The sequence below is a fragment of the Nelumbo lutea genome, chromosome 5 (assembly GCF_056320005.1).
Source record: "Nelumbo lutea isolate HS-2025 chromosome 5, American lotus-T2T, whole genome shotgun sequence".
Lineage (NCBI taxonomy): Eukaryota > Viridiplantae > Streptophyta > Magnoliopsida > Proteales > Nelumbonaceae > Nelumbo > Nelumbo lutea.
The window spans coordinates 6,799,829-6,816,118 of record NC_142688.1 but is presented as its reverse complement, the minus strand read 5'-3'; the positions used below and the strand labels follow the sequence as shown (position 1 = coordinate 6,816,118).

General features: G+C 36.4%; 1 protein-coding gene across 1 annotated transcript in view; it reads left to right on the top strand.

Moving 5' to 3' along the window:
• Nucleotides 1-16,290, top strand: part of ECA3 (endoplasmic reticulum-type calcium-transporting ATPase 3) — a 102,376-nt gene that overhangs the window by 61,895 nt on the left and 24,191 nt on the right. The window contains exons 21-29 of the mRNA XM_088944619.1: nucleotides 4,480-4,578; nucleotides 4,662-4,807; nucleotides 4,970-5,027; nucleotides 5,501-5,593; nucleotides 6,337-6,387; nucleotides 6,539-6,670; nucleotides 8,725-8,826; nucleotides 12,385-12,439; nucleotides 13,438-13,523. Coding sequence (XP_088800745.1) covers nucleotides 4,480-4,578; nucleotides 4,662-4,807; nucleotides 4,970-5,027; nucleotides 5,501-5,593; nucleotides 6,337-6,387; nucleotides 6,539-6,670; nucleotides 8,725-8,826; nucleotides 12,385-12,439; nucleotides 13,438-13,523 — 822 coding nt within the window. The remainder of the gene's footprint in view (nucleotides 1-4,479; nucleotides 4,579-4,661; nucleotides 4,808-4,969; nucleotides 5,028-5,500; nucleotides 5,594-6,336; nucleotides 6,388-6,538; nucleotides 6,671-8,724; nucleotides 8,827-12,384; nucleotides 12,440-13,437; nucleotides 13,524-16,290) is intronic.

Below are 16,290 nucleotides of genomic sequence, written 5' to 3'. Positions count from 1 at the left end.
GATCCTGCAAAATACAATGTCCAGGAGAAAAAATTACTGAGCAGTTCAAATTCTTAGTCAAACTACTAACAGATAACAAATTAGTGCTCAATCTAGGAACATGGAGGACAGAGGGTAAGCAAATAGAATCAATAATCTTGACAGATCCCTTCCCAGCAATAGGAACATGGGATCCATCAGTTGTAGAGACCCTATCTCTGTCATAACAGAGCTGATAAGAGGAGAAAATAGTGGAGCAATGGGTCATATGCTCTGAGGCTCCAGAGTCTATAATCCAAGGAGATCTCTCCTTACCTGAAGTAGAAACATAGTTTGCAGTGACATGTGAACTACCTGTGTGGGCAAAGGAGGTAGAGTGAGCTCCACCTGTGCTACTTGTACCTTGTTGTCAGCTTACGGCTGAACTGGAACTAGTTGTATCCCTCTGATTCAGAAGTAACCCAAACCTCTCAAGCTCGGCCCTTACTGCAGCAGCTGCAATGGACTCCAAGGCAGCTGTAGTAGGGGGGGTTGGAGTATCACCGGTAACTGCCATGTGTGCATTTCCTTTCTTATTCTTTAATCTGGTCGACACAAGATGTGGGTGAAGCTTCCAACAAGTATCTCTTGTATGCTTTGGTTTCTTACGGTAGTCACAGACTAAGTCCCTTTTGTCTTCCTTCTTGTTCTCATTGCCATTTTGTTTAGGTTTCACAACACTTACCATAGCAGACTGATCAGACATGAGATTCTTCATCATTACATCCCTCCTGCACTTCTCTCCTGACACGAATGCATATGCTTGGGGGAGAGAGTCACTGTCCCTGGAAAGAAGATGTTGTCGTGCAATGTCATACTTAGGGTTAAGGCCAGCAAGGAATTTGAACACCCTATACTTCTCTAAGTGTCTTTGATAGGTAGCTGCATCCTTGGTGGTTTCCCAAGCAAAGGTCTCTAGATGGTCAATTTTCTGCCACATGGTCTTAAGGACTGAAAAATAAGCTGCAACAAATCTATCTCCCTGCCTAGTAGCAATAATCCGATTTCTCAGTTGATAAGCCCTAGCAACATTCTCCTTCTGTGAATAGGTCTCTGCAACCCCATCCCATATCTCCTTAGTAGTGTTTGCCCGTAAAAAGTTTTTACTTATATGTGGCAACATAGAATTACACAACCATGTCATTACCATATAATTTTCTTGCACCCACCGGTAGTTGCCAGTTTCAGGTTTTACCTCTTCACCAGTAATATACCCCAATTTTCCACGAGCCCCAATGGCCATCTTTGCAGATTGGGACCATTCCAAGTAATTTGTACCATCCAACCTAACTGTAGTAATGGTTCCGGCTCCGAAGGGGTCTCCAGCACCTCCTCCCACTGGTCCCATTTCATTCCTGGGCTTATATTCAACTTTGTGTCCCTCCATGTGTCTCAAAGAGGTACAGAAAACAGCTAAAAATGCAACAAGAATAAACAGAATACCTTCTGGAACCACGACACTCCTTTGGTGTCCTGGACTTTCTTCCCACGAAAGATTCCTTTTCGGTGGGATGGGGAGAAGAGAGAGAAGAAGCAACTGCCCTCTCTAGAGGCCCCCAAACCACATGGAACTTGAATCGCCCCTTACAAAAAACCCAGAGGAACCCTAAAAAAACCCAGAGGAACCCTAAAAAAATAGGGCGCCTCAGAGGTATCAGCGCCTCTGGCATACACCTCAAGGTGTTTTGGGAGTGCCTCCAAGCGTACACCTCCCATGCCTTTTAAAACACTGGGTATAGGGGGCCTGGTGTGTTTATGGTGGAAAAAAAATTCTTGAAAGGATGCAAGTCATTTATATATGTGATGTAAAACAATAAGAAATGCTTTGAGGATTTTGGAGCAATACATGAGTTGAAGCAATCTTGGCCTTCTCTCCCATTGAGGTGAAGGCTGAATTATATGGATGACACTTTTGCAGTTTTTTAGGTGCTATGGAAGGAGAACACAATGCAATAATTTTGGGAAGGCATCTTAAACACTGCTTCATGGAATCTGCAAGGATATTGGCTCTGTTGTCATGGATTGGCATTTGTACAAAAATCTCAACTTCAATCTGATAGTAGGATGAGATTGTGAGTCATTAATTGATGTGTCCATGTTGTTTTATATCTTTTTTGTTGAGATCTGCACTGTATTGGAGCTTATCTTGTGCTCCTTGTATATATTTTCTATTGAAATTTCTTTGTTATTAATAAAAGCAAGAAAAGCTTGGTTGAAATAGTCTGGTATGGATGTCTGAATCTAGTGGGTTTTGTTCCACCTCTCTTCCCACTAAATTTAGCATGGTGGTGGCTCCTGTTGCGTAGGAACTGGGCAAGGCAATAACAAAGTTGTATCATGCAATGATGCTATTTGCAATGGAAGAATACTATACTGAATTTGGGATTCCAGTCCATTTTCTCAAGTATAATAAAGGTGATGTAATAAAAGTGTTTCATCCAGGGGAAGAGGCAGGGTAGAGGCACAAGAAAGGTACTATCATGAGTATAATTGACTAACATTTCACGAACAGTTGTTGGTACCTTTGTCTGGCCATATAGTTCTTCTCATTGTGTCCATGGGTATGCTCAACTCCAAAATGCTCATAATTTAGGTTATGTTTGGCTGAGCCTCAGGTTTTTGCTTTCAAAGCCTGAAAGCACATGTGCTTTGGGGCTTAAATGTGTTTTGACTATATATTGTTGTATTTTTTAAAGAAACACTTACCAAAAGCACAAAACCATTTTTGGCTCATTTTTGTTTCCCACAACCCAAAACTCAAAAGCAAAACTCTAATTTGGAGAGAGTCAAGAGAAGGGGCTATTAATAATACCTTTGTGCCCTTTGTTGAATTTATTTACTTGAGATAGATCCATAAGTATTTACTTAAAGCATTGAGAAGGTGTATGGCGGCATTTGGAGGTTGACACATGATTTGCTTTTGGCTTGACAGGCATGCTTTAAATTATTGACATGCTTTCTCCTTCCCTTCTCTCCTTTACTCCTCTCCCACCTCTCTTTAGTTTGGCATTCTAAAATTACAAGAATGCCATATATATAAGACAAACCTCCCTCCCTATATAATTGACTCTATAATATTTGAAAATTACAGAAATACTACATATAAGACAAATTCACCTTTACCTTGCCATGTAATTGCCTCAATGATATTCAAAAATTACAGGAGTGCCACATATAGGACAAACCTCCTTATTGACTCTATGGTGTTCGAAAATTACAGGAGTGCCACATACAACTATTTACAATTATGCCATCCATCTTCTTTCTCGATTCCCTCTCTCCTCTTGTTCTCTTTCTCAAATTTTATTTATTTATTTTATTATTATTATCTAAACATTTATTTATGTAATTAAATTAAATAAATTATTTATTTTAATAAAATAAATCAGTAAAATAAAGGAGATGTGACATTGAGAGAGATATTATAATAAAAATTTATTTACTAAATTATCTATTTATTTAGAAATAATTTACTAACAAATTATTCTCTCCCCTTGAGCCCAATATTTAGGGCTGCCAACAGGTCGGGTCTGGTTTGAGATAGCCTATACCAATCCCATCCAAATAAACTTTTATTTATTTATTTATTTTATTCATTTTAATAAATTATTATATAAACATTAATTTATTTAAGAAAAAATAGGGCTGAACTAATGGGTTGGGTCTATCTTGATGAAGCTAAGTTGACTGAACATAATAACGGTTTTGGTTCCATGATTTTGTCTTGATTATAATGGTTCTGGAACCAAATATTTTATGAAATATATAATTTTTTATCTTTCTTGTAATTTTTATCATGTTTCATGTTTAAAATAGTAAATTTGATAAATAATAAATAAGATAATATTTGTTAAAATGTTTAACTTATTAACATAAAAATAAATTAGTATTATTTTAACTATTGTTTTCAATATAATCGGGGCTATGGTTTGATCCCAAATAAATAATTGGTTCAACACTACTTCTACCTAGTCCTGACTTGTTGACAACATAAACCAGATTGAGGCGCACTATAGTTATTTATTATTCGTAATAATATAGTTACATTTATTTTATTTAAAAAATATAACCTAATTTATTATTATATCTCGCATTTTTCTACTTCCCCGCTAGTACAGGATGAAAATAAATATACTTGTGTGGCATAAAATAATGAAAACACATTTTATGAATTGAAGAAATTTCATCTTTCTAGATTAGCATTGACAGTCACTTGTTAGTTTTTTGATCTCGAATCAAAGATATTCAATTTTTCATTTTTCTTGAATTCCTCTTCTATTTTGTGCATACTACCTGGGCTGGGCACTGCAGTCTTCTTTTCTTGTCTTGATCCAGAACACATTATCATGCTTCAAGTTTGATATTCAGTTTCAATTGGGCTGCTACTCAACTTGCTTGCATTTATTTTTATTTACATTTATAATTTGCTTAGATTGAAGTTATTCTGTGTTATGTCTTAAGGTTGGGATGCTTGATCCACCAAGGGAGGAAGTAAGAAATGCTATGTTGTCTTGTATATCTGCTGGCATACGTGTCATAGTTGTCACAGGGGATAACAAGGTAAATGGAACTCTTACTTCATGTTTCCATGATTTATTCTTACCAGTATTGCATTGTCTTTCTGACTTGTTATACACATTCAGTCGACAGCCGAATCTCTCTGCCATAAAATTGGTGCTTTTGATGACTTGGAAGAATTTGTTGGACGGTCTTATACTGCTTCTGAATTTGAAGAACTTCCAGCCCTGCAACGAACACTTGCATTGCAACGTATGGTCCTCTTCACCAGGTATTTTGAACGACATTTTTCTTCAAATTATCCCTGGTGTATGTAATTCTTTAGAAGATGCTTTAGTACATTTCTATGGATCTTTTCGTTAATGTTATACCATGTTACTTTCAAAGGCTCTTCACAAGATTCTGTAGTTTTAATCTTTTGCCTAATCGTTAGGGTAGAACCATCTCATAAGAGGATGCTGGTTGAAGCTCTGCAGCACCAAAATGAAGTTGTAAGTCTATATTTTTCAGTGATTAGGACAACCTCTCCTGTTGTTAGAGCTGATAAAGAAACCTCTCCAGTAGTTAGAATGATATGTGAATCAGGAATAAGAACTACAACTCTGCTATCATCCAGATATGTTAGCCTTGTAAATTATAGCATTGAATATTCTGTTTATAAATTGATTTAACTGAAAATTCTTTTTGGTCATATCATCACATTTTCTCAGTGCATTGGTCAAACCTATTTTCTCAGTGCATTGATCAAACCTATTTTGTCAATTTCTTCCATGTTCAGTTTAGCAGCTGAAACTTTGGTAGCATCTTGATTTTTTTCTTTGTATTTGCTACCCTAAATCATGTAGATATAGGCAACCTACTTCATATATTTTTCTTTTGATGTTTACTTCAAGACTTATCTTTTGTTTCTATGTATGTATGAACATGGCTGCAATACATGCTTACCCCGGTGAACAATAATAAGGTTGCAATGACTGGCGATGGTGTTAATGATGCACCTGCACTAAAGAAAGCAGATATAGGAATTGCCATGGGTTCAGGGACAGCTGTTGCAAAGGTACTGCCTAGTGCCACTGTTTTTTGGAAGTAGTAGTACTGAAGTGCTATACTTTTATTTTTCTCACTTATCCTTTTAATAACATATTTTTTTTAGTTTCTCATCAGAATGATGGAAATGGGCCAATATATGGAAGAAAAAAGACTGGGTGAATCACAACAATAGCAGAAAAAGGGTCAAGGTTCTCTGGATAAAAGAGTACATGATTCACAATAGGCTATAATTATGAAGCATAAACCTAAGAAATCTATTCTAGGTGTCAATGGTAGCTTTATTTTTGGGCTTTGTTTTTGCATGAAAACATTACCAGTCCCTTGCATTGGTGCTAAACAGTCCAAGATAACACAAACTGAACATTGTTTTAGCAGGTTATGATCAATTTAGATATGATAGTATATGTTTCCAACCAGTATCTTTAATTTTAGGTTATTTGAATTTATGGTTAGTTGTTTTAGATGATTTTTTGTCATTTTCATTCCTTTTACTCAAGTTGCATTAGACGAATGGTTGAGATTCAATTAAGTTCCATGTTTCTATTTTCCTATAAGTTTTGTCTAAACATTGTAAGCAATGCTTTTTTTAATGAATAAGAGTTTGCTCTTATTTTTCTTAATTATTTTGAGCAACTTCCTTGATTGCTCAAATTGGAAGACTCTAGGAGATTTTCAATTTTCCTTGTTCTAAGCAACCTAGACTTCGTTTTTATTTTTTGGGTGATCTTAATTTTTCTTTTCCAATTTCAGAGTGCTTCAGATATGGTATTGGCCGATGACAATTTTGCCACAATTGTTGCGGTAATTTATATTCCAACCTTTCAAATAGGGATATACCTTTTGAATCTTAATAGCTTCCTAACTTATTACAGTTGTGGAGAACAAGAATGTATTTTCCTCTTTAATCATCACCATAGCAGTCACTTTCATGATCAATTATGGTTCTGTACAGGCTGTTGCAGAGGGAAGGGCCATATACAATAACACAAAACAGTTCATCAGATACATGATCTCTTCAAACATTGGTGAAGTAGTTTGTATTTTTGTCGCAGCTGTCCTTGGCATACCTGAAACGCTTGTCCCTGTAAGTCCAATTAAATGGTATTATTCTTTGCTTATGTACCTGATTATGTGTTTGATGCAAGTTGCTTATTTTATAAGTTCAAATTTCTTTAACTAAAACCTGTTCCCAGTAAACTATAGCTGAATGTAACAAAAGATTGGTTTAGTAATCTTGCAGCTGTGTCAGCTTCATGATTTCTAAAAAGATCAGTGAAGGTAGTGTTATTTTTAAAAAATGTAAATATAAAGGTTTGAAAGGAGGACGAGAAGGTCTCCATATTGAGTTGAAAAATAAACAAAAAGACTAGATATAATTGATGTTTTGTAAACTCTTTCCCGTTGACATCAAAGTGAACCCCTGTTGATGTCTTTATATTCTTTTTTTATCCATGCCCAACCCATAATGGTACAATTAATTTCCTTGAAAACTCTGGGCACTAGCCTGGATTTGCTTCTAAAGAACCTCTGGTGCATCTCTTTCCTGATCCCCCCTCCACACACAGTTGGAAAGGGGTATCCTCCATAATATTGCACCTCTTTCCTCTGAAGGAATAATTGGCCAAGATTGAAGAAGAAACACACCTGATTTGATGTTATCTAATTCTCTCAAGAAAATGAAGAGAAAGAAAGCCAAATCTTTTTTGCGACACACAAGTGACAATATATCCTATTCCTCTTAACAATAAAAAGTAAACAGGTTTACATTCCTGGACATAATGATTATTACTATCCAGACAAAAACCTCCACCCTAGGAGGGGCTGGATTAGTCCAAATAATAGCCAAACCCAGAATATTTTCAGATACCCCTATAATAGGCATATTGTAAGTGTTAGCTATGAATTTCCCCTTCAAGATTATCAGTCCAAACTCTTGGGTCTTCAAGCTCTGGTTGCCCTTCTTCAAAAGTTCCTTTGTTCTCTTCAAATCCAAAAAAAGACCTATGAAAAGATCCACCTCACAGTCCTTTCTTTCCTTAATCCCCTGTGAAAAGTTGACCAAAATATTAAGGCCTCCTTGGTCCTCTCTACATGATGTTTCATCTTTAATTAAGAGATACATCCTTGTATGTTTGGTGGCATCTTCTAAATGCCAAAGTTCCAGTCTCCTGCACTCTATATAACAATCATTGATGAGATTGTGGAATTTGTCAATTATATGACTATTTTGCATTGCACATAGTATTACTTCAAAATATCAAGCCGTGATTGTGGTATTTTGGATATTAGGACATTTGTCCTAAGCTTTCTTCTTCTTTCCAACTTGATTAGTTACTAGTCATAAGTTGTCCTACAGGCAATCTATACTGACTATTAATAAATAATATACAAATTGACCTATGTAGTCTAAAAATCTAGCTTCTGACCTTTAAGCTGGAGATGAATATCATATATGCCCAGCTCATTAAGTATTGCTGAAAATAATTTTATATTCAATGTTTTTAGTGAAACATCTCCAAGCTGTTTATCAGATTTCATGTAAAGACTAAATGGTTTATATTTTCAGCTGTTCTTCTGGTACTATGCATTTATTACACCATGTTCTCTGAGCCAACATGAATATGAAGAAATGCTCCTAGATTTGATAACTACTTCATGTATTATTCTTAATGACAGTTATCTCTTAATTTTCAATTGGATGATTTTTTTTCATTGTACCATGTCTTTCTAATTTTGTTAAGTATTGCAGAACAATTACAAGGGTTCCTATTTAGAAGTTATAAATGCCTTTTTTGTGCTTCCTTTACATGTCTATGTATAGGCAGGGTCAGTATGCATGTCTGGTGGAGACAGATTGCTGGCCTATTCCATAGTTCTAGCCTGTAGATCTCAAACCTCTTTTTTAGGACCAGCTCATAAGACTCATGCTTATTGGTATGTGGAGCATGTTGTGGAACATAAATATTTGTTGTATGATGATATAATAATTGCTAGTTTTCCCCTTTGAGGCATCAAGTGAAGAGCCTCTTCCTTAAGCTCTGGATCCTTTATCGTGTTGCTTTGAAGCTGACCTTTGGAGTCTCGGAATTTAGTATGGACAAGCTATAAATTTTAGCATCTGGCATTTCCACTCTCCAGGTGCAACTACTTTGGGTCAATCTGGTGACTGATGGACTGCCTGCCACAGCCATTGGTTTCAACAAACAAGATTCAGATGTCATGAAGGCCAAACCTCGTAAGGTATTTATTCTCACTTATTCTTTAACATCCATAAAGTTTGAAAGGATTGCTTGATGTTCTTCTCTTTTGCTCTTTCTTTATTCCCTTTTGTCAGGCCTTTTCTGGCTAGCTGTCTAGTGTGGGTTCCATGTGCAGATAAGATTAATTTTATTTAGGGGTTGTTTTTTGAATTCAGATAAGATTAATTTTATTTAGGAATATTATTTCTGGTGCAGTTCAATAAAATATAATAAGTTCTTGATTTGGCTACAAAATTGGAAAAATTATATGGAAAAGGGGTAGAGTAATGTAATCTGTAAAAAAATAAATAAATGAATTGGGCCAAAGAAATTTTAGATTTTTTTTTTATTTCTTCAACTGATTAGGTCTATGACTCTCACCTTGTTTCTTGTCCTTGCTTCTAACCTGGATCTGTATCTGTGAGTGTTATTCTTCTTTTTCGGTAAAATACCTCCAACCTTTGAAAGGGGGCACTTGTAAAAAATCTCCACTTCAGCTACGCCAAAAACCATCATCTTTAACAGTTTAACCCTCCTTTTTGAGGGAAAGTTACTGATTTGTGTTTTATTGCAAAAAAGAAGAGGCTGAGCATCAGAAGAATGCATGATATGCACAAATATTAAAAAAAAAAGATGATCCATTCCCAAGTTTAAAAGCATTCAGATAAAGTGTTGTAATTAAAAAATGGACAAAGAAAAGAAAAGAATTCCTATTTCTGACCTGAAAAGCATATCAGTATCCAATTCAAAATTTAAGGTCCGTCTAACTTGGGCATTCAAAAGAGCCTGGATTTTTCTTATTCCCTTGTAGGATGACCCAATCTCCAAAGCCTCTTACCACACTTTGGCTGATATCATTGCTTTTCTGGAATCACTCTCAATTAACAAGGATGAAAGCTGAAGTTATTTAGTTAAGTGTGCACCCATAAGGAAAGTCCTATGGCTCCATGTAATCTATGCTTCCATCTATCTTGGAAAGGCCTCACCAGTCAGCTGGTCCAGGCTTTCAAGAAGAGCTGCTACTATAAAATTCTGATCCAATCAGTTGTTGGGGGAGGGTGGATATATTACAATCATGAAAAGATTGCAGGATTTCCTGAAACTATCTTCTGAGTCATGTCCCTTGTTCACAAAGATTCCTTGTTCGTTGTTCTAAATTCACATCAATGTTCAGATAACCAGACCGGGCATAGGATTGGAGAAGGGAGAGGTTCACGGGTCAGAGGTTCAACTGGGGTCAAATCAGAGGTCGAACCGTGATGACTAGGGTTCAAGTCTTTACAACATTTAATATATTAAAATATGGTGGATGGATGGCAAGTTCATTAATTTTTAAAGCAAATGACTAGGGTTCAAGTCTCTTAATTTGCATTTTCCTTAAAACAAGTGCGTGATAAAGTAATATGTACAATAATTAGTCATTAATTAACATAAGTAATGAGGTGGACTGGTGGTAATTAAGCAATATATGACAATAAGAGGTCATGGGTTCAAGTCTTGTTAAACACATTTTAAAATGTCAATTATTTAAGGACCCAGGTGGTTTCATGAAATTAGGACCAGTTCACCGTTTTTTTGGTTAAACCGGCCGGTCAGCCAGTTTTCACTGGGATTTTAGAAAATACAGTTATTGGGGTGTGACTGAACCGGCTAGGGTCCTGGGTCACAGTTCAACTAGTCCGACTGACCAGTCTAGTCCGATTTCCTAAACACTAATTCACATAACTACATGTGTCATGGCCCTTCCTATCCATTTATACATGATTAAGTTGATGAAATCGTGTTAATAATTTTATATTTTGGTTGTCAATATACAAAATAATTACTAAATTTGTAAAACAAGATTTGGTTTATGTGGTTTTGAGGGAGAGGGACCATGATGGAGCAGTTACTGAAGTGTACCAATCATAAATCTTAGCGAGCAGTTGTTTAAAACTAATTTGGATCTAAACCTCGTCCCAACTATATGGGTTCAGCTACATAAATCCTATCTGGCCATTCCATTCTGTTCAGTGCCATATCTACTGCATAGTTGTCAAGGCGACACCTAGGCAGGTGCCTAGGCGACAAGGAGGCGCGCCTCACCTAATCGCCTAGCAGTTCTCTATAGCGTGGTATAAAAAACTTTTATATTCTTTGTTTTTGAGGTTATAATTATAAAATAGACATTTTTAAACTAAAATATTCATTTTATGTATTTATATGCTAATTTCTTGTTATTATTTTCTTATTTGTTAGGGTTTAATCAACACAAACATTGCTAAATGCTGTATTGAACCCTCAAAGACTTCAAAACCTGAACCAATAAGTAACGAAGAACATAAAATGTTGTCCAATCAACACATTTTCTTCTTTTTCTTTACTAATTTTGTGTGTTTACATACTAATTTCTTCTTCTTCTTCTTCTTGTTCCACCTTTTCTTTTCTTCTTTTCCTATAACAGGAATAGGGGTTCAGCCCCTATATTTTTTGAGTTTTCTTTTCTTTCTTCTTTTTCTTCTCATGAATATGTTGATTTTCTATACTTTAACATGAAGTTTATAATTTTCTTATGAAATCTATGGGTATTTATTATGGTATTATAATTATGGAACCTAGGGAACGACCCTAGGATACATGTTTTTACTTTAAAAAAAAAATCCATCGCCTAGGTGCGCCCCCCCACCCCCCGCGGTCGCCTAGCCTCACCTTGGCGCCTTGAAAACTATGATCTATTGTCAAATTATGGGAACTTAAATCATTTCCTCTTACTTCCACCCAAGTCCATATTTATTGTTATCCATGGATATTTAAGTCTCAAGTTTTTCCTTTCTTTTTTTTTTTTTCTGTGAGTTCTAACTGTGTAACTATGGTTCATTAACAATCTTGATAGTTCAATTGGAAATTTCCTTTTTTGAGCTAACCTTTCCACCAGATTTTCTCATTCCCTAGGTTTCTCTAAATATCAATCCTTGAAATATATCACTGAAGTTTCCTCATTTTCCACCAAGGACTACTCTTTCAGCAATATTGAAATTCTGAGCCATGTTGACTAGTAATTAGAGAAACAACAGTCAAGAAAACCCTGCAGCATTCACACCCTCAATGAAATCCAAATAATTGATTTAGTTGTTAATGGACTAAGTTTAAAAGTTACTCTTTTTTTGGTTAGACAAATATGTTTACTTTTAACAATACTTAATGAAGGACAAGAAATGACCCCAAAGTATTGTTTTAACCTGTGATTTGGTGATCGGGTCAAATGGGTTAACTGTTCAACCAAATGGGTCAGCTGTCCTTTGACCAAGTCAACGGTTTTTTGACAAACTTACGGGTTTTAGGTAACCTGGACTTGGAAAAGGAGCCGGGTGAAGGTTCAACCATCCAGGTCAACGGCAGGTTGTAAACACTGTCCCACAGTGTAGGGTTGGTTGTGAAGCTTAAAATTTATTTGATGCATTGAGTTGTGGTTTTTTTTTTGTTTTTTGTTTTTGATAAATTGCATTGAGTTATGTTTAAACTTAGGAAATGGTTTCTCTTCATGTTAACCTTCCTATTTTTTTCCCTTGAAAAAATGTAGGTCAGTGAGGCTGTTGTGACAGGGTGGCTGTTTTTCCGTTATTTGGTTATTGGAGGTAAGCTATAAAATTATTATATATTTGTTGCATCAATATTTCTATAAGATCTCCTTTTTTTTCTTTTTTTGAAAGAGATATGGTATTCATATACTAGTCAAAAAGTATGGTGTAGGGGGGAGGGGCAGGAAGAAAGAAAGAAACACAAATAAGGAATGGGAAATGTCATGGGTTAATAAATTGCTTAGAAGAAGAGAATAAAAATTAAAAATCTGAAAGTAGATAAAAGAGAACCAGAAAACTAGTAATGAAAAAATGAGTAACCATGAGCTGGAGCTATTCTCACTCACTGCCCTCTTAATTTACTAACAAAAACAAAAAGGATATTTGACTGTTGAATGGCATATGATAGTGTATGGTATGGGTGCATCATATATCATACACCATGCATACTGCATAAAGTAATACCTTTTTTTTTTTGATACAGACAACCTCTATCCTTCACAAGCTGGAGCTTAAGTATAATTGTTACCAAGTTTGTAAGAGATGAAATCCAGTTGACTAGAGCTGATTGTCTTGGTGAAAACATCTATAGATATTCTAATTAGCCATGACTAAGACATAGTCACTGCTTCCATTTTTTATCACCTTACCATAGAGAAATGGTAGTCCAGTATCTGGTCTACCTGGGTTCCCCCAACAACAGCTGCTGTTAGGGAGAAGCCAATGCTGAGGGGTTATATCTTTTCGTGTAAAAGAGTAGGCAACTACGTGCCACCAATAAATGATGTCATCCATGATGAAGTCCTTTAACTCCTATCTTGTCTAGACTTGATGGATGACCCTTACAGTGATTTCGTTTCTAATTCAAATATATGCTGTTTATAACAAGATTGGGAAGAAATTTTGCAGAAATTATTTAAAACTACTAATTATGCCTTTTTTTTGTTCTCTTAAATGTCTCAATGCATAGCCCTTATGGCACATGCCATGATTTCTATTTACGCTTTATTGCCTATCTATCAAGGTAATGATTATATTTTTATGTTTTTTTTCAGCTTATGTCGGTCTTGCCACTATTGCTGGATTTGTATGGTGGTTTGTTTACTTTGACAATGGGCCCAAACTACCATATAGCGAATTGGTAAGATTGCACACTTATTTCTAACAACTCGTTCCCATAATTGAACTCTAATGAAACACTTCTTATTTCCTATATTTATCTCTTTTGGCGATAAGTGGCTTGTTGTCCTTAGGATTTTGTTAATGAGGAATTACACCGTATCTAGTTGAGGTTGGTAGGAGTATAAGTCATAGCTATTAAATTAGAAAAACGAAAAGAAACATTTTGTAAGGGGTGGAGAGTGGGTAGAGATGAAGTCCCAATTACCTATTTGCAATTTGTAGATGATAAAATTTATGTTCTGTGAAGGGGCTAGGGAGCAACTTGAGATAGCTTAGAAATCTTAAATTAATTGTTCAACTTCTTGGGAAGATGTCAAATTTGAAGGTGGATTTTGATAAGAGTTGCATAGCATGAATCAATTTGGAAGGTGAGGTAACAGATTATGAGGGTGTTATGTACCGTCGGTGTTTTTTCATGAGACGTTTATGCCTTGAAATCATTAAAGTAAATATCAGTTTATGTGCACATTTTTTATTATTTATTCAAGCCAGTTGGTGCCATTGGTGCCACATAGACAAAAAGGTAAAAAATGGCGGTACCATTGCAAGAAACATCAAAATAGTGTTTCTTGCAATGCTAGTTTCCACATAAACTGAGGTGTTTAAAGTAGGCGTTTATTTTTATAAATTCCCCAACCAAATAGAAAAAGTAGGTGGTGAAACCACCATGCCTACTTGGTGTTGATGTTGAGCATTTATAAAAATAAACACCCACGGTTCCAAACACCTAGTATGTAGCTAGTTTGGGATGTGCTATTTGTCAGTGGCCTCTGAAATATCTAGGTTTTCCTTTTGGAGATAACCCAAAAAATCTTAGTTTTTGGAACCCAACTATAGAGAGGTTTGCTAAGAGTCTTGCTTGTTGGAAAAAAGGGGTATCTATCATTAGGTGGCAGGATCAGCCCTAGCTAACCTCCTTGTGTACTACAAGTTTGTATTTAAGATGTTGGAAGGCGTGGGTAGGAGATTTGAGAAGATGAACTTTTTATATGGGAGTCCGGGGAAGGGAATAAGGACCATAGAGTTAATTGGGTATTGTCAGTAGGAGCAAAAGTTTTGGTTGGCTTGGAGTAGGGAATATTGAAAAGGAGAATTTAGCTTTGTTGGGGAAGTGGCTGTGGAGGTTGCCTCAAGAAAGGGATAAGTTGTGGACAAAGGTGGTGGTGAGCATTCATGGGCTTTTGGATAATGGATGCGATGCTGGAATTCTGGGTAGGGCACCTCGAGCTTCTCCTTGGAAGATCATTAATGACATTTTACCTCTTTTCCTTCCTTTCAGATACAACCTTTATGCTAGGGGTCGAATTGAATTTTAGAAACATGAGTGGGTGGGGATGTCCCCTCTTAAGGACCAATTTCCCTAAGTATTTGCACTTTCTTACCTTAGAAATGAGCCTGTATCCACTTTCCTGGTTCCTTCAAATTTAACATTTGGGTCTGACAACGATGGGCTTTAGAAGGGGCATTGGGGATTCTGAACTAAATAGTGTACTTTTTTTTGAGAAAGGTAACTGAATTCATTAAGAAGGAGAAGGGTACACAAGGTGTACAAATATGAAGAAAAGAAAAACAAAAGCAGGGATCAGATCCTTAGGAATTGTACAGGAGGAAACTTATCAGAGTACAAATCTTCTAACAGAGCACCTAATTTTGCTAGTCCATCTGCGATTGCATTAAATACCCTTGGAATCCAAATCAGGTTTGCATTAGAAGCAGTCAGTAAATCCCTTGCCTCCTTCAGAAAGTGAACCACAGCCCGGTGTCTTGTTTTCCTAACCATTTTATAGTGTTTGCTGAATCGCCTTCAATGGAGAGGTTCCGAATACCTAATCTGTTAATTATTCTGATCCCTGTAAGTGCAGCCAACACTTCTGCCTTGGTAGAATTTGCTATACCTATTGGCCCACTATACACCCAGCAGATATTCCCATTTTCATCCCTTAGAACTCCTATGCCAGCAGCACCAGGGTTGCCTAAAGCACTTCCATCAAAACTTAGAGTCCAAAGGCCTTGCCTTATGAGAATTGGGCTCCTGTAGGTGGGTGGGGAGGGAGGGGAGAACAGGAAATTACCAGCATCCTTGTTGAGGTCATTTACAGAGAGTCCTTTGAACTTATCTGTGCTGGAGGCCCACAGATTACAAAGGTGGTTAATGTGAGATAACAGATCACTCTTTGACTTAGCTTTGTTCTCATACAGCCGGTTATTTCTTTCTTCCCACACTCCCAAAGTACAGCATGCAAAACTATCTGCCAGTACACCTTTCCTAAAGGTGGTTAATGTGAGATGACAGGTCACTCTTTGACTTAGCTTTGTTCTCAAACAGCCGGTTGTTTCTTTCTTCCCACACTCCCCAAAGTACAGCATGCAAAACTATCTGCCAGTACACCTTTCCTCTCTTACTCAGACCTTTTCCTTGCCATTGATGAATCAGGTCTTGTAGGTGGTTTGGAGCCACCCAGCTGTATCCAACTAGTTGTAAGAAATGATTCCAAATAAACCTTGTTTCCTGACAATGAATGCAGGCATGAGGAGAGATAAAAAGTCTGCCAAGATTTTTCTTTTGCAGCAGCCAGCTCGCAAGTGTTTATCCATTGAAGATAGGCCTCTCAGACAAAGAAACATACTCTAGAGGGGATAAAATTGCACCAAACCTTCTTGAAAGGGAAACGGCAGTCCTGCTCTCCTGCAACCAAAACCTTGAAGAAAGATTTGGGAAATGTAGA